The sequence below is a fragment of the Amblyomma maculatum genome, chromosome 1 (genome assembly GCF_055883805.1).
Source record: "Amblyomma maculatum isolate TAMU_Amacu chromosome 1, ASM5588380v1, whole genome shotgun sequence".
In the NCBI taxonomy this organism is placed as follows: domain Eukaryota; kingdom Metazoa; phylum Arthropoda; class Arachnida; order Ixodida; family Ixodidae; genus Amblyomma; species Amblyomma maculatum.
Genome location: NC_139344.1, coordinates 326,064,728 through 326,083,945, shown reverse-complemented (window position 1 = coordinate 326,083,945; position 19,218 = coordinate 326,064,728). Strand labels below are relative to the sequence as shown.

General features: G+C 45.5%; 1 protein-coding gene across 1 annotated transcript in view; it reads right to left on the bottom strand.

Annotated features, from left to right (window-relative positions):
• Positions 1–17,603, bottom strand: part of LOC146207345 (SEC14-like protein 2) — a 38,748-nt gene extending 21,145 nt beyond the window's left edge. The window contains exons 1-6 of the mRNA XM_084586474.1: positions 17,473–17,603; positions 6,952–7,021; positions 4,074–4,117; positions 2,204–2,263; positions 1,446–1,536; positions 422–516 (exon numbers count right to left, since the gene is read on the bottom strand). Of these exons, the coding sequence (XP_084442600.1) occupies positions 422–516; positions 1,446–1,536; positions 2,204–2,263; positions 4,074–4,117; positions 6,952–7,021; positions 17,473–17,526 (414 nt within the window). The 5' untranslated portion in view covers positions 17,527–17,603. The remainder of the gene's footprint in view (positions 1–421; positions 517–1,445; positions 1,537–2,203; positions 2,264–4,073; positions 4,118–6,951; positions 7,022–17,472) is intronic.
• Positions 17,604–19,218: the final 1,615 nt, after the last annotated feature.

The following is a 19,218-nucleotide window of genomic DNA, read 5'->3' as shown; positions in this document are numbered from 1 at the left end:
TCGTACATTTTTTATTGCCCAGAATTAACAAAGTCATGCTGGAGAAGTCTGTCCAACGTCGGATAGTTTTGTTCAATGTTAAAGACATGAAAATTATTAAGAATGTGTACGAAATTTAAAAACGTCATTACGAAAATAAATGAAATTAAGGGTCAACATTGAAAGGGGATACGAACTGCAAGGAAATAATGAAGAAGAGAAAATAAAACGAGAATCGCGTAGAATTATAATGGAATAGATTGATGAATAAAAGACGAATAGTACGCATTTCCAACACACCAATCCAGTTGGTCAACCCCTATTGTTTCTTTTTTTCTTCAGTGTCAGTGAAATTGCCTTCTGGTTAATGCTCATGCTGTGATTTCCTTTATTGGTCCCGGGCGTTTGTTTGTCACGCTAAAGCAATCTAATTGTTGCTCACCCCTTTGCACGCGGCCCTCTTGAGTGACTCAGCCTTTTCAAGCATGTAGACGCAGTGGCGCTGAACAACGGGCGGAGTCAGCACCGCCACGAACGCTAAGCAGCAAAAAGAGGAAAAAAGAAGGAAGCGTCAACACAGAAAAGTTTTTCTTTCTTTGAGGAAATCCTCAGATAAATTCAAAAAGCATCACTGCCAACTGCTGGTTAGACTGCTTAGACTGCTGTGACAGACCGGAACACAACATTCATTTTTTCAATGTTTTACTGTTATTAGTGTTTCTTTATGTTTTGTTTTTTCAATGCTTACTTTCTATGATTCTTAACTCCTTGGACGCAGCTCTCCAGAATAGAGAACTATTTCCGCCTAATTACATGTCTTGCTCAGATTAAATGAATAAATTAACTCAACTTCCGGGATTGGAGCTTAGAATGAAAGTCATGAAAACAGATTTTAGTCTGAGAGTTAATTGCACAAGTGCACATTCTTCATTTCTTAACTATCCCCGCCCTCCCTAGCCTTTTCGATTACTGCGTATTTTCAGAAAATAACGCAAGACAGGCTTTGAGCGCAAGGAAAATATGCAGAGCCATGCCTAATATTATCTGCAACGCGAAAAGGGTTAAGGGACTGCAGTTTTTTTTTTTTTTTTTTTTTACGCAAGCATGCTGTAGGAATATTATAGAAACTCATGTAAATTATTTTGCATAAGGAACCGGAGCAGGCTCCCGCTCTCATCGTTGTCGGTGAGCCATTTAGAGAAGTCCTCTTCCCTTGTTGTGGTTAGTCCAACTTCGCACAGAATCTGTGTCCTTGATGCCCTTGTCCCTGCACAAGTCCACAGCAGTTCAACAGTAACCTAATGTTCGCGATGCATACTTCGAGGACCGCTAGCTTTTCTTTGTGCAGCTAACACAACTTTTCACCTCCCCCGGGGCCCCAGTGGCTCACAAAGGGGGCTACTATTACGTAATAGCTTTTCGCAGACCATGCTGAGTTCGACTGTATACAATGCATGAAGGTTCACCTTTCATGTCGATTCCGGATGGCACTATCCACATGGGTCGCTCATCTTTACACGGGTGCAGGATGATACCGGGGAAATTCTCCTTGACTATCTGCGGACGTGAATGCAACGTCAGAATTCGTTACCGACCAGTCCAGATTGAATAACATGTCAGCAAGGGGGTTGCTTTAAATTATTGCGTTGTCTAACAAATGAATGCACAGTGCTTACAGCATAAGGCACTTTCGCTCATCTCGAGTTAAGCAAACGCAATTTGCCACTTCACAACTTTTTATCGAAATAAATTCACATGCAGAGGTATCGACATCGTTACCAATACAATAGTACAATGCCACCAAATGAAATGGTCTTGCCGTACACGTTTAAGTTGAGTCCACAGGCTTTTGGGTAGGTCCAAGTCACCTTTCTTGTGTTAGATTCATGACTCTTTCTGGTCAGCAAGTTACAACCAGCGAAGCCACACTTAAGACAGCGGTAAAAAACGAAATTAAAATAGTTCTTTCAGTACCAGCCAAGCACATATCTTCGTCTAATAAAAGTCTTTAGTGCGCTTATTAACAGCCGTTGAATCTCGGCTGCCTGCTCTCTCTTGAGAACATTCTCTGTCAGTTACTAATGCAATTGCTTTTTTTTTTTTCACCTAAGATCTGAAAAGAATAAGTATCACCTGAACAGGGCATAATTGTTTCCAAACGAAGACTGTGTGTCTGTCTGGCCGAAATATTACGCATTGTTGTGTGTCATGGCGCAATGCATACCTCGGGTATCTCGTAGTTCAGTATGTCGTCGACGCCATGCTCTTTTCGCCACTCGAGGTCCTGCGTACCAACGGCGGCAAAACTTGAAACAATTTTTTTTTTTTCACATCTAAAGGCATGTCTCCCCTCTGTCCGGCTCCTCGTTCGCGTACATACATGCAGTTAGCTATTCGCTAATAATCACTAATCCTTTAATTTGTGTCTGTATTATCCAACACATGCTCATTAACTAACAGTGGTGAGCTAACACGTTAAATGAATGGCCTGCCGACATAAGAGGGTTCGGTAAACAACCCCGGTGACACATTTGACGTACGGCTTGATATGCTTAATCTGCATCAAGGACTCCGTCACGGCCACCGCTAAGTGTTCGGGATAGCCCGCCGATCGAAGGCTCTTCGGCTAATTATCTTCGATCGGCAGGCTATCCCGAACACTTAGCGGTGGCCGTGGCGGAGTCCTTGATGCAGAGTAAGCATGTCAAGCCGTACGTCAAATGTGCCACCGCGGTTGTTTACCAAATCTTGTGGCAAGGCATACATCGGGCAAACTGGCCGATGTGTGAATGATCGGGCTGCAGAGCACAAGCGTTCGCTAACAGTCCAAATTTACATATACCGACATAAATATGCTGCCCCACATCAACCAAACTGCATACGTGCCTGTGGGGCCTAGAAGCAGCGTGTCGGGATCCACGGGTTCTGAAGAGCTTGCTCTCAAATATCACCCTATAACATCTCAGAGCCGAAGCGCGAGCGTCAGCTCCTGCAAACTCGGTCTGTATATGCGGTCCTGTGACGTCACAGAACCCAACGACCAGTCAGCTACGTCCATGTCACTGGCCAACTACCACCTGCCAGAGGCAAGTCCGTGATTATTTTCTCCCAACGCCAACGATACCGACAACGCCGACGCCAGGTTTCCTGAAGACTGTGGCCTTCAACACTGTCACGTTAAAGCAAAGGAATTTTCGCATCTTGTTATCTAAGAGCACTATGCTTACACGGTATGAAATTCAGAAAATGCATGCAGTTGTGCATAAATGTAAGTGGGAGATACTGGCTTCTTGCCTCCAAGATTTCTTTTTCCGGACATGATGTGGCCGTTTAAAGGATATAGAGTGCCTCCATACATGCCGGCTGGCTCCGAGTTGCGGGGGGAGAGGAGGAGCATCATTTACGACCGCTGATATGTTCAATGCTAATTAAGCTACCTTAAACATTTTTGCGTTGCGGAGGGGACTGATGGGATACCTATTGCTGGCGCACGTTTTCTAGATTTAGTAAATACAGTAGTTTTATTGCGAAAGCAATACTACTCTAGGTTTCTAGCCTGGAGCGTAGCGCGGCCGGCAGCCACGTCTTACCCACGTGACGCTATGACGTCACACCCCACGTGGGCTGGCAGGAGCTGCCAACTTGGGTCTCTCGTTTCACGTGGGACGGTTATGTCAGAATCAGCCTGCTAGGACCCTGGCATTCACGTTACCCCTATAGGCCACTAAGGCACGTTCATACGGCTTGGTTAAAGCGGAGTTTTATATGTGGGCTGAGGAAGGAGAAATGGAGAAGAAGAACGCTTGATCACCCGCAGCTACTGCATTCACTCAATATTTGGTTCAGCAGCGTGGAACCCTGGTAATTTTTTTTCTTGAGACATTTAAGTTGTTTTGTATGTTTGTACTGACAGACCTACATGAATAACAAAAAAGCGAGCTCGAGCGATATCTAGGACGCTATAATATACTGCTATCTGATCATCGTATTCCAGATGGATATACTCCCCTTGAGTTGCCCAATGTTTATTACTGGCGAGTGGCAGATAGCGGTAATTGGTGACGTTCGGGGAAGATGGTCATGCTGGCACTTACGTGACGGTACATGCGCTCAGCCTTGGCAACATCGAAGTCTCTCGCTGGCATCACAATGGTGCACATGCGAAATGTACAATAGGTATAGTTGTTATTGAGCTCTTTCACTTGTTTCAATATCAGAATCAAACTCATAATTTATTCAACCGTCGGATTGTCACACACAAATATGTAATGCAGAAGGATTTCCTGGAAGAACGGCTGATTGGGCGAGTTGGTGAACCATGATGGACAGTAATGTAAATTGCGCAAAAAGACGAGACAAAGAGGAGAAGTGGACAACGACGTCGTTGTCCACTTCTCCTCTTTGTCTCGTCTTTTTGCGCAATTTACATTACTGTCCATCAGGATTTCCTGGAGCAGAAAGCTAAATCGGGACCTCCTCTAATCTTGACATATCAATACAGGCTGGAAAAGTATGACTATTTTGTTGTTGTTTTCCCTGAAGTAGCAAAACGATTGGTGCCAGTTTTCTAGAAATAACATTTGCCCTTATACGTAAGTAATTCAATAGTTTCTCCAAAAATGTCCCCAAAACAGCCATAATTTGTCGTAGAAAACTACAGTAAGTGAATCTTACACAACACATGTTGATGACAGGTCGGTAAAGAAAAAAACATCACCTGCTATGTCTTCGAAGCTGGCTTTGTCGCAAAAAACGCCTTTGCCACGCCTTCTCATAAAAGCTAAGCGATTTGTGAAAATAGCCATTTTTTTATTAAGACGAGGTAGTGATTCATATGCGATGTTAAACTCTTCCCAGAGTGTCTATATATATTTTCCAGTAAAAAGGCGGTGAAAATACAACTTCAATTTGAGGGGCAACAATCAAAGGCCAAGGAATTCTAGAGCAGCAGGTATAAGGGGAATCAAAATTATTTGATTACTTAATTAAAACAACTACTTACCCAATTAATTAAGATTATTTGCCTCCATAACGACACAAACAAGCGTGCAATCGTGGGCTATGCCACATTATGTTAAAAACCGCCCGACACACATATAGAGCTCCGATTCAACCCAAACATTCTGAATCCAGAAGTCACAGGCTCGATTCCCACCTCACCTTCACACCTCATGTCAAAACATCCATATACGGTTTCATGGTGTTCCACAACTCGCCGATCAATCAATGCTCGGTCGTGTCTGCCCGAGGCAACATCGCGATTTCTCACTCACAACGCCGACTCCGAAAACGCCAACGCCGAAACCGACCCTGGATTTCCTGAAGAACGGTGCATTTAACGCTACTGCACAAAAAAGGCCGATACATTGCCTGATTTAACAGTACTTTCATGTGCGAGGTGTATGAGCACAGCCTGCATAACTGCCATATGACGTCACAGACGTCCGGCAAACCCAGCGGACTGATTTAGCCCTTCAAATACGGTTGGCTGAGACGGGGAAATTAACGCTACTGCGGTAAACAGTCTGCAACACTTCTTGCTTGAAATGTTTCCAGCTTATTTTTCACTACTCACACAATGCGCTAGCTGTCCTCTTTTTTTCTTTCTGTTCATACCTGCCCCATCTGTAGCCCAACTTGCTCTTGCAATGCTTCCAATGCTCTTTCAACGGAAGTGCTTTCCCGCACCATGTGTCGCACAGTTTTCCACAGCTGTGGGAAACGAAAGCATGCTCTAAATGCGTGTGTACTCATTCCTGGCCCAATGTCTATAAATTCAAACTGCTTAGTAGATATCGCTCAATCTTAATGTTACTTCGAAATATCAATTCGACATTCGTACCGCGAGAAGGTTACAGTCATCGAGCCGTTTCGATTGCGAGACAGCTTTCGTCTTTCCTACCAAACACTGTCTTTAAGAATTGTTTAAGTATTAACAGCTGTACCTAACCACTTCTCACGTATAGGGAAGGGTAGTGGAGGGTGCATAAAATGGTTCAACTTAAAATTAGGACAACGCTGCGAGCTAGGCAAAGTGTAACTTTAAGATATATATAGAAGGAAGTGGAGTGGGTCGGGTAATGAACTCGAGTTCTAGTCCAAATTCAGAATAAATGGGCATGTAAGAGGTGTAAATGCGAAGGCAGGATAACCGAGGGTAGTTAAAGGTGACAAAATGGACTGCAAGGGTAGGCAAGCGCTGCAGTGGGCGGAAGATAGGTGGGAGGTTTAGATTAGATATTTGCGGCGAGAGAGGGGCCACACTTGCCACATTACATGTTTCATTAAATGAGAGTAGGAAGAGGCCTTTTCCCGGCAATGAGCGTAGACAGGATAATGGCGGTGATGATGGTGGGGGTATAAGTATGGTATCGCATTGAATCGTATGACATGTCATGGCATGGCATGACATGGCATGGCATCACATGGCATGGCATGACATGGCATGGCATGAAATGGAATGGCATGAAATGGCATGGCACGGCACGGCCCGGCACGGCACTGCACGTACGGTATAATATGACATGGTGTAGTATGGTATGGTATGATATCTTGAACGGGCTGTAAGCAGTAATTCCCATTACTCTTCGTTGAAGTTTCTGCGAATGCAGTTTTTCGCCGCCATCGAAGTTCTCCTTTCCAAAACACAATTGTCAGTTGTTGACAATCTTATATGAAAAGACGCGTCTGTTAGGATTGTACGAAGAGCTACTACATTCATTCGTGTCCAGAAAAAATCAGTAGAAACTGAGGAATGAAAGCAAAAGCCATGTAACACAAGTACAAATGCAAATGTTTATGTCCACGTATAATCAAATACGAAAATGGGTTGGGCAAAAAACAAATGTGCCTACAGACCAATTGAGTGGCCCGCTAAGCCAGTCATGCCTACTGCAGCGAATATGATACATGGAATAATTACGCAAAAGTTAGCGCGCAAGATACCCAAGGCATCAACTTGACACCACTTACCTCGCAGCCAACGCAGCAAGAAGGCATCCGAGTGGGCTGGCTTCTTCACGTCTGCCACTGCGTCACGGAACTGCGATGAGAAACAATCAGCGAATGCTCAGCCAATGGAATTAACCTTGAGAAGTACATCTCAAGCCAACTCGCTTTAAGAAGAGGAAATAACATAATCAGGCTGGGATGGCAACGAATTGTTTATCTTTCTTTAGATCCTACTTCTCTCTCGTCCTCGTCCGCTACGGTGAATAGGCCATATGTTGCTACTACACTGTTAAATGCGGAATCGACTAACGAAATGAATGTGCACAGAAACAACTAAACGGGCATATCCTCTCATAGGGTCGGTATTTGCAGAACATTGGCCTTGTTGACGAGTACAAATTTAGGCACTGTGCATGTTCGTAGCCATTAGAACCAGTTCTAGTCTAACGGTGCAAATAATGCGTTCAGTGCGATGTTCATAATTATTTTTATGGCGCTGCATGTTGCTCCAAGGTCGCTGGTGTTCGAAATTGAAATATGTGCCCTGAATACATTCGTATGTATAGGCTCTCACCTTAGGACACTTGTACTTTCGAGACCATCATCTGTACCTTTTAATGGTCCGAAGAGCCTGTCTCAATTAATTGGTCTATGTGTATGTGTATTCATACTTTAAAAATGGATCGAGTTCAGGCTTTTTGTACAGATAACTCTACAACTAATAATTCTGCAAGGATACCTAATTTTTCTTCTAATCGCGAGGATTTATTTCGCATGAACCATATTCAATGCTTCATTTTTGTACTGAGCCACCACAAACTGGAACGGCCTCCCCCACGAAATCACTGCTACTACCTGCCCATCTTCGTTTTTGCAACTTGTATCTGACCATTCATTTTCCCCAATAATTATCTATCGCGATAGTTACCCTTTGTGTAAAAGCCCACTCCTTATTCAATGCCCATATGGGGGACGTTTTAGGCTAATAAATTGAACTGAACATTAGAGCCACTTGTATGACAGGAACCGAGTTAAAATGCAAAAAGTATGTCATTTACAGTTACCTATTTCTTGTTTTGCAGCAACATGACAAACTTGTGTTCTCTAAAACATACGAGCTTCACGTGGGCGCTTTACCGGCAGAAAATAGCATAGAATACGGTTTAGATCTTTATTTTTCTCCCGGTCTGCATGGAATAATAAAACCAGCAAAATCCTTTTTGCCATTTGTTACGATCCAAAAAAGTCTCAGCCAGCATGTCACGGGGAGGAGAAAGAGAAATGAGGGAAAATGTGGAAGGAAAGCGTAAGGTTAAATAAGTGGGAAGCTAGTATCCGTTCGCGAAAAAAAAGGCGGAAAATGCATGTAAAGGTGAAGTTAAGAGTAGTAAAGATGTTGTAAATCATGGTGCGTATATGACTAAAAATTATTTTAAAAATAAGCGTGCATTGCTACTCTTTCCAGAGAAAACAACCGCAATGCATCGCCGCGGCATCTTCGTTGGCGTAATTTATACACATACAGCCTCCAAATCTTTAACTGGCGTTCGTGACGGCCGCATTTTCTGTGGTTCTGAGCGTTACAGAGGAGCTAACGTGCTAAATTTTCAAGTATAAGCAAGTGCTGACCAAGGAAGGTCTTGCTTAATCTTTACCTCCTGGAAAGTTTTGTCCGCCTTAAGACGCAGGAACACAGAAAAGGAGGTCATCGCTCACGCCAGTCGGCTGTATTCTAAACAAGCGTCCAGTACGTGTCAGTTTTGCAATGAGGTTAGGCAATAAAAACTTTATTTTCGGCACTCCATCAGTGTGTTTATTTCTGAATTGTTCAAAGGCAGCATTTCGATGTTGGTCGAGATCAACTGCTCCGGCCCTTGTTAACTACATCGAGGACGCAAAAATATTGCACTGAACTTTTCTAATCCTACTTGCTGCTGACAGCCGTTGGCATGCGGTCCTATATATCGCTCTGTCTGTACCGCACAAAGCTATCTTATGCCTTTTGCTTGTTTACGCTCAGGGTTGCCAAAATGTGGCTTTATACTTTTCTTCGTCGCGCAAGATGCACCGAGATATATCTCGAATTACTGCAGCTACTCACGGCAGCTTCGACATTATTCCAGGTTGTTCTAGTCATATTTCGGCGGCTTTATCTAGACTTTTCTTCGGCGACTTTAATTTGGGCGCTGACGAGTGCAAGGAGCATTCGTAGCAAGACGATCGCCGACCACGCATACTGCTATCGCCACCATCGATTTCCGTGGTTCTTTTGTGGAAACAAGTCAGCCCAATGAAGAGTTAATTTAAGTGCAAAGCAAGGCTTTACGTTTGCTGCCGGTATTGTCGTCACCACCGCGAACATTATCAGTTTGACTAGGAAATTTCAACCTCTGCAAAAATACGTTTTAGCTGAGTTTAACTGTGCTTTTCGAAGCTCGTTGTTTTTGTTTTTGTTTTTTTTTTTTTGTTCTTTGTGTACAGAATACTTATTACAAGAGGTTCGAGTGAGTGCAGTGCCATAGGCAGCAAGACATTTAATCTGAACGTTCAAGAGCAGGTTCCGCGTAATATGGGCTTTTATCTTTTTTTGTATGTGTGTACGCTTCGAGCTTTTGTTTTGTTATCGTTAAAGAGGCCTATCGACAAATGTGCATTCCGTTCGACACAGGACACACTCTTATAGAGAACTCCATGTGCGATCCAGAGCAAGTTTTCTTTCTCCACGAAACAGGCGAGATGTTTAAATGGGCGATTTTAGTTTACATATTTAATTGGTACATTCGAATTTCCACTCCCGAGCTACTTGCTGACAGGTCTCGGCTTCCGTTCTGACAGGAAGCAGTGTTACGGTCACATGACCTTGCAAGCTCCCTCCATCATTTGCTCTTAGCAGACGATGCCAACCATCCGTCACCGCTGTACCCAGTTGGGAACGGAGCTCGGCTTTATGGTCCCTATAGACCCCTTATATACACTTGCTCCTTCGTGTATTCAGAGAGCGCTTAGAATCACCTGTTGGAATTGATGATTAGATTTCTTCTGCAGCTAGAAGGCATGAGCTGGCAGGCTCCAAACAGGCTGAGGCCGCTAAATTTTGGGTCACGTACTATCGGTAACCGAAGTGCCAAGACCCAGAACCAGCGAGAGCTCGAAAAAATGACTGCTGGAGGCGATAAGTTTTTACATCGTTGCTTCCGTCCCCGCTTGAAGGGAATACTCTGCGAATACTCTGGGAACGGTATTCTGATCATTCTCCTTGATGCGTGTACAGACGCTCCGGCAACCCACTTCAGACAGCTACTAGTAAATGTCAACTGCACGTTGCCGACGGCTTATGGAAATTGCGGCCATTTGGCAAGAAAGCTCAAGCATGTCGACTCATCGTATGGACTGCGTGAGGAAGCGCAGGCGCTTCCAGACAAACGCCCCTTGGCCGACAAAATTGACATGCTCTCCTCATCTCGCTGTACACCGTTTCGTAAGTGGTATGAAGCACAATGAATTTTAAAGGCGACCGGTACGAATAGCGATATCACGCAGTAAATGATTGTGCTCCCACCTTATTCTTGCGCAGTGGTCAATAGGTGCGTAGAAACATTATCATGTCGTACGCACCGTCTTCACTGGCCGATATCGCCCCTATCCTTTCGTAGTGCTCTAAGTAACTTATGAAACTGAGCATAACTGATTCTGGTGAGGCACAGATGCTCTTGGCCCCGTTGCGGCCTATCCTGGGGCCGTATTCTATAAAGTAATAACCATTTCATTTGGCCGGACCTCAGGGTGACGGCAGCAAAAGACGAATGCGCAGAGAGTGGCCGTTCTCAGAAATCCATCGTAATGAGTCACGTCTTCGACGATATCCACTGCCACTCGACGCACGTACCTGCTAACAACTGGATGCGTCGTGCAGCCAATGGCTAAGTTCAATCGCAAATTCGCCAATGGCCCGGTCGTTCTACTTGGACGCTCGAAAGCTGCGGCCGTATCACCAAATAACAGTACCCGATGCGAGAAGACCAAATGAATCAGGAATAGAGAACTAATTCTATCACTTAGAAAATACCACCCCCGGGCACGTTTGCCTCGAATAGACCATTGACAAACCGCTTTTGTAATGTTATGCCGTGGACATTAAAGCGAGCCTTAAGGGAAATATCAGAATAAGCAGCGCGTATAGAAAACTCCCCAGGATCAATTACTACCGGTGTTTCTACTTATTTCTTTTTTTTCTGCGTGGAAAGGTGCTTGCGTTGATGAGAAACCCATTAATGAATGTTCCGAAACTGTTTCACATTCGAAATGCTCACGAAACATTTAACTTTACTGACGTCACATTGCTGCGATTCGACCAATCACAAAAGAACAGCAGCGCAGATTGAAACCAAAACTGGTTAACCGGTCACGTCAACGATGGAGGGCCAGAGTCACCATCTCTCCGGCAAGCCGCGGCCTCTGCCAGCTCGTTATACCTAGGTTTATGGAATGATATCCCCGGGATGCACCATATTTCAACGCAAGACCAGTGCTTTCTGCTTCTTCTGGGACATCGCATGCCTTTGCGTCTCTTTGAACACGCGTGAGCGGACGGAATATGATCAGATTGCGGAAAAAGCTGCTCATCGCGCTAACGTTCGTATAGATTTGGCAACGACGACGTGGGTGCATGGCCTTCGGTGCGTTCTCAGCTGTCGTGAAATGTACTCGGAAACATCGAGGGGCCTTCAGAAGCTCTCGAGCAGCGATTGAGCTCAATGCATTGCATTCAACATCACGTAATAGTGGGAAATGCAACGCTCAATTCTCATCAAACGGCGTACACTGTGTTGTCGGTTATCGTGCGTGTGCGCGCGCGCGCGCGCACGCACGATAACCGTGTGTGTGTGTGTGTGTGTGTGTGTGTGTGTGTGTGTGTGTGTGTGTGTGTGTGTGTGTGTGCGTGTGCGTGTGCGTGTGTGTGTGTGTGTGTGTGTGTGTGTGTGTGTGTGTGTGTGTGTGTGTGTGTGTGTGTGTGTGTGTGTGTGTGTGTGTGTGTGTGTGTGTGTGTGTGTGTGTGTGTGTGTGTGTGTGTGTGTGTGTGTGTTTAACAAACCAAACTCTGGTAAGAATGGCCGCTGGCAACCCTTGTGATTGATTCCGCAGTCGGCGTTATAATTCATGCATTAGTGAATTGCTTTCTGTGGTTTGTAAGCAGAAAAGAATCAGAATTAGGCTCCGCTCAACTATCACTAACTGACGCCACGCTATGCTTGGCGCCGCGAGCTATAATAGTCTAAGCAAGATCAGCAGTGCACGGAGCCTTTTGACGGCTCCGGCCTTTAAGGGCACTCTGGTGGTTCATTCAGATGTTCTGGTTATAATCTCCTTCTGAACATTTTGGCGGTTTGTACGCCACCGAGGCCGCATTCTGGCAGGGCCGGGGGATTCTGTGGACGGAACTTAACTCGTGAGGGTGATTTGCACTGCGTGCTGCTGTGTCGCAAACAGTTCCGGATTTTCTCCCGGAAGCGTTGCGGCAAATCGAACGCTGATCAGCTGTGCTGCGCGCCGTTTTTGTACGTCAACGATATGTAATGTTATAGTGGCTAGAGAGACTTGCTTGACGCTACAGTGAAATCAGGGAGAAATCATTCCGTAGCTTTCCCGCAACCAACAGGTCAAAGAGAAAGTAGCTTTAGGCGGAGAAACTGCGGATTGGCAAGCCAATCACAGCATACAGCGTCGATGGTCATATGTCGGCAGTATATTCAAGGACACGGCCTCATTACCCCAGGTAAGGATTTGGTGCAATTATAGGTTTGTTTTCAATAATTTTAGCCGGTCGATTGATTGCGCCTTGGATACAACCGTAACGCTCGAGAAATTGTGCCTAGCCGTATCCCCAGCTGCAAATAAAGTGGCGGCGTAATATTTTCCTCTCCGTGTCTTATAGTTTTGCAGTGATTCTTGTTTATTCTAAACATTTGTGTTGCACAATAAAACATTGTAGTGAAGATTTTGGATAGGCGAAATAAGGCGCCTTTGAAAAGGTTAACTCGCTGTTGAAGAGTTAGCTGACACATTGGTAAATTTCCCTTCATCAGTTTCACGCCTGGAAATTCGATCATCGCCAATAGAAACAAGTGCGCGTCCACTATGCTCGCGCCGTCGCGCCGCCTAGCTCACGAGCCAAGCGTACTGTTGTACGTTAGCAAGCTTGTCTCAAAGACCTCGAGGGGCCCTCCGCACAGCAAGCGCAGCGAAATTTTGCAACATGTTATTGATATCCGGATTTGTACAGGCGCCGAAGTGATACTGCATAGAAATAAAAGCGAGGGAGAATCACATTGCCCTTGCTCGTCAGTGACGACCACAGGTAAATGGTCCTAGGTTTTGACCTCCTGAATCGAAATACACTCAGACGAAGGTCAGATGTGAAACCATCGCCAACCTTTCTTCCTTTCAGCGTCATGTCATTATTTCACAACGCCTTGTATGCATCTAATATAACAATGCAGCAATAAATGGGAGACACACTCGTACTTTGCTGACTTTCCCGACATGCAAAGAAGTTCAGTGCTGGCGATCTTGGTACGTCCAATACCACCCAGAGGTGAGCGACGACCGTATGCACGGCGAACGTTAGCAAGCACGGCGAACGTTGGCAGATGCGCGCGGACGACGTCCAGTTTGTTATCGGTTCTTTGTTCTACGCCGACTGATACAATGCGTTTAGCGAAAACTAGACGCTCGCCTTCATTTACTGTGCCTAGAATATACTGGCCAATATATTCTAGGCACTATACCTTCAATGAAACTGCGCGATAAAGGAAACTTGTTCTTGCGTCCAGGCTAATGATCACAGACGGAGTCCTTCCTACGGTCGCAGTTTTGACTGCTGCGCCACCGGTATTTCACGAAAATCGCCAATAGCCATCCGCAAGGAATACTCTTAGGTTAAAAAAAAAAAAAAAATGCGCGTCAGTTTACCGAACATTTTTCTCACGGGAAATCCTGCCTTGCGTTCGAGCGTCTAACGCATACTGCATGTTGATGACCTGCCCTGAGAAATGTTTCCTTTAATAAGTCAAGCGAGAGGCGATTCTATAATTTGCAGCATATGTGAATGTATGCTGCCCGAAAGCATGCGCATATCTTCATGAGCGCCTACTAACTACCCCCCCCACCCCCCACCCCCCTGCGCACGCACGCACGCACGCACACGCACGCACACGCACACACACACACACACACACACACACACACACACACACACACACACACACACACACACACACACACACACACACACACACACACACACACACACACACACACACACACACACACACACACACACACACACACACACCAAAACAAAATTTAGAAATGAGGGCTTTGCATTTTCGTCCAGCTAGCAGCCCGCATGAAGTGATCGTCGCCTTTTAACAGAGTATGAAAATCGTTGAGAGCTTGCAGTTCTGAACTTGCTGCGCACCCCGGTCACCTGCTGAAAGATACGTCGATCGTTTATCTCCGTCATCAGAGAAGAAAGTTGGGCTAGTTGGTGGGTTTGAATGCCTGACTGGAAAATTGCAATTAGCATGAAAAAAAAAAAAGCGAAAGCGGTAGACGGTAATCGACGGACAGCAAGCTAGACTTTAACTGATGTTGGTGGTACACATAAAAGAAAACATAAATCTACAATACCGCGTGCTCAGAGAACTCTTGCATACCTCTTTTCACCCCCCCCCCCCCCTCTGCTCCCTGCTAAAAGCTTTTTCTTACTTTTCTGCGCGGTATAAAACGATGCTTTCGGCAAATCTAGCTGTTTAGGCTACCCTGACTTACTATTTCCCTTCACTGTTCATTTAAGGAGTCGTAAGAGGTCTCCATTTTTCATATAAAAATACTAATTGATTTCTTCAGCAAACCTTAAATAGTGTCTGTCTTCATATTTTTGCATCAGTATTACCCCACGCATAATATTATTGATCGGGCAGTAACCTAACTTGAGTATGAGACGTGTCTTTACTGCAAAGCAGGAGGCAAACATGCAACACCAAGGCCGAGTGCATATGGACGATCAAGCCTGTAGCCTATTGAAAACATTGTATTTCCCCTTCGAAATGCAGTAGTTGAGTATGCTAGAACAGCTCTGCTCCGCTGACCTTCAATGGCAACGAACTACAACTCGTTATCGTGTGAATTTCCAACGTTACGCCAAACCAACGTCAGGCTTCGGGGGCTGTGTAGTGGGATAGGAAAAAAAAAAAAAAACATCTTTTTTTCCTGTCACGCAGCGCGGGAAAGCCCGCGAATGCAAATTTTATGCATCAGAACCCACTCGTAAAAAGATCATTTCGATTCAGTGCTTAAAACGAATGCAGGTAAATTATCCACGAGTTTTTTTCCTCATTGCTATTTTCAGTACACCTTGCTTTAAGTTTGTTTCTGTCTGATCGCTCACTTACACCAACATTTTAATGGATCTACGAGAGGAAATACCTGAGGGACGCCTATGTTTCGCTTGGGAGGTATGAGGTAAGGGAGCTAAGGCCTTCTTTTGCTGCTCCACATGTATTCTCTTTGATATACATAAACTTTGCGACTCGCCTAATCATTAATCCCTTAATTCGTGGCTAGATTACCGGTGGCTGATTACCGCCCACATACTCACTGACACACAGTCGTAAGCTACCTGGCCCTTATGCCTAGGGCAATCTGCCACAGGTAAAAAGCCCCTCTTAAACCAAATCGTGCAACGAACTGCTTGCATGGACTAAGGGTAGCTCTTCGGACTAGGGATCGATCCTACCGAATAACATTTTCGATTTACATCTCACCCTCTCACCTCAAAGACTTTAAACCCGGTTCGCAGCTTCTACTGACTTGGGCCTGTCGTGTTGTCCTGTGATAGTTCACTGCTATACTGTAATGCAGCGCACAATATGTCAGACAGGCCGGCGCCTTAATGTACGGCTGCGTACATTATTAGGACATGGACGACGGGAAGCAATCTTCCAATTCATTGTATAAACAATGCAAGGGGTGTGATCCGTTGCTGGAGCATACGCACGTTTTGCAGATATAAGGAAAGAACGCCAAGAGAAATCTATGAAGCTTTTGTCATTCATATCAGAGGACAGAACTGTGTTGGCTAAGCTTTAATTGCGCTCTAGGAGATGGAATTGATTTACCCTAATCCTCATAGCTCTTAATATTTGCATTTTTAGCGATATTTGATTGACTTAAGAGGGAAAAAAAAGGAAACCTGTAATTGTTGGCTGATGAAGGCGAAGAAAAAAGAAGCAGTGTGTTTCAGTTGACAGTGTCACTGCGAGTACTGTCTTCCTCCTGCGTTTTTGTTTTGTGTACGCTGGATTAGAGTGTATCAATAAACTATCTATACCGACTAGCCCGAATCATTACCGTCCAACAATTTGTCCCGTGATGTTACACAGCCCTCCGACCAATCAGTTACCGGCCATACTACTTTCCTATAACCCTGCAAGAGGTATGCTTGTCATTTTCTCGCCCACATGCAAAGGCCGACACCTGAAATATCGACGCTCAGTTATCTGGAAAAAGGGACCTTCAACGCTATTGCATCAGTTAGAAAGTCTAGTGCATTTTGAACGCCATTTCACATATCTGGACTATCATGTGCGACGTAATTAAGGACGGCAGCGTTCCCCCGCCTTGAATTCCTTGGAGCGCAATGCATTGTCGGTTTGCCAGTTTCTTGCACCCCATCCCCAATGAAATCGAGTCAACACAACCGTTAATAAATCCCTCGAAGTGCCCCACTGTGGTGACGTAGTGGTTAGGGTCCTCGACTGCTGTCTACAAGGATGTGGGGCCGCGGCAGCCGTTTTCATGGAGGCGGAAATCACGGCGAAAAGAAGCAGGAGAAAAGCAGCCCGTGTGCTGTGCGATGCCAGTGCAAGTTAAAGAACCCCAAGTGGTCGAAATGTTCGGAGCCCTTCATTACTCCGTCGCTCATAGCCAGTGTCACTTTGGAACGTTAAACTCTACAAACCAAACCAAACCAAACCAATCACACGAAGTGCTCAGCAGCGGAGTGCGGCTGCACCGATGGTTCATTTTTCTAAGCATGGCTTGGCTAGGTTATGCGCCGGAATGAGGATAACGGAGAGCATAAAAGTTATTCAATGAACAGTTATTTCACTTAGTAATACGCGCATGAATAACAATCAGTTCATTTTTCTTTTTTAAAGCATTTTCCCTCTGCACAATTACCTCTTACATAGAGATATAGACGAATAATGCCGAATCCACACTATGAACCTTTTGTGCCAACTGATCGCCAGCTTTAAGACCTAAATTTACATTCATATAGTTTAAAACACATCACAGGTAGCTTTACGTGTTTGACATGGACTGCTGTAGTAATACTTTTATGGCTATAGAGTCCGCTGGTCGGTAGGGGACCTGCAAAAATATAGAATAGAAACTTCGGTACAGTAATTTGTGGGGCTCACCTGAATTAGCAACCATGCTTCTTTAATCCTCATGAGCTTCCCCCTTTAGAAAGCCTACCTGATTCAGGGCAGCCTGCTGGCGCGCGCTCAAGTCGCCCAGGTATCCGCTCATATCTCCAGCCGCTGCAGCTTACGCCGTTGTCGTGGGAGCACACGCCGCGCTGTGTCAAGCACTCGATCACTGCTCGGATGCGACTACGCGCCGCCTCCTACGATCGCTGCGCCTGAGAAGTGGCGGATGGATCCAGCGCCTGACGTCACAAATCCGTTTTGCTGCGAGCGCTGCCGACAGCGCTGCGCGTCCCGGCGCAGCTTCGAGCCTGCTTGATGCCGGCGCGTTGCGCAGCTATTTACGCTACGTATCTCAAGAGCTTTGAAAGCTGAATTCGGTGTATGTACGATCCACTTTTAGCTTTAACACGGTCACTGCTTTCAAAGCAGCATTGCGTCGGATGCAGGCGCTTATTGAAGCAAAGCGACATATGCACAGTGGGACGCGGAGGTGATGCTTCGCATGGCCTGCCGCCTAGCTTTGTGGAATGGCCGGGTCGGACGCAATGAGGCTTTGAAAGCCGTGGTCGTCTTATAGCTAGAAGTGGATCACCCTGTACATCAGTCAATAGCCAGATTCGCGCGGATAACAGCACGTATAAACAATCTGTCAGTCTGCTGTTAAACCTTCTGTTTTCTACTAGCGCCTTTGGGCCAGGCAATCACAAGAGGTTGTGTTACGGTAGGTCTGACGCCTCGAGTCTAACCAAGCATGATATCCTGCATGAGAAATGCAGTACGTAGCGTTAGAAAGGTCCGTCTTCGGCCAACGACAACTTGCGTTATTAGCGGTTCGCTATCGACTAGAGCTTTTGGGCCAGTCAATGCCACGTAGTTGGCTATAGTCTGTTAGTGGCCGGTGCTCGTGCGCTAGCAAATATTATTACTTTGTGGCAGGATGGCCAAAATGAAGATCATTGTGCACACATCTTGCTGGCTGAGATCGCCAAGTTGTATCCACGAAACCGACGCATGCCTTTAAGCACAGGGGGTGGCAGGTGTGTACTCTTGCGGAAACATGTCATCAGCTATTATTTGTTTATTGCATGTCGTACATACTGCGGGTGGATGTTTGTGATAGATGCCGCATCCGTGTCGTTGACTTATATGTTAATTTAAAAGCCTAGAATTTGAGCATCTCCTCTTATATTGATGCTCTATTTACAATGGCCCCATGGGTGCGGGTAACTAGAGGAGCAATTGAGCGTGCACTATTACCTGGCCGCCTGGGAACAGCGAACAGCGTATAAAAGTGGTACAAGTGCACAGCTAAAGCGCACGACAACAGCGTTACACTGTAGAGCTACGCTAAAGCCTTTTACGGTAGGCAGTTTCAACGTAGCGTTATCGCATACCGCTACCAAATGGCCGCCACTCTTTCACATCGTGTGGCGGAAGGGGCCCAGGGGGAACAAATCCGAGCATGTAGTGTTGATCGATAACTGTAGCGATATCCTTTCAGTGCTGATCGATAATTGTAGCGATATACTGCAGTGCTATACCAAAATTCTGTAGCGAGTTTCTTTCCAAACTGCGATTCACTTTCGAAACGCGCCAGTTGGGCCCGACAGCCTTATAAGCAGAGATGAGACGGTTCGTGCGCAGTTGGTGTTGGAGATGGGTGTAAGCAGCAGGTGCAAGCGCGCAACTGCTATTGAAAAAAATAGAATCTGCTCCCCTGTAAGCGGATCGCTGCATGATGAAACTTTTTTCGTTACACATCGCACTTGTGATGGCTGCGATGGTGCACTAA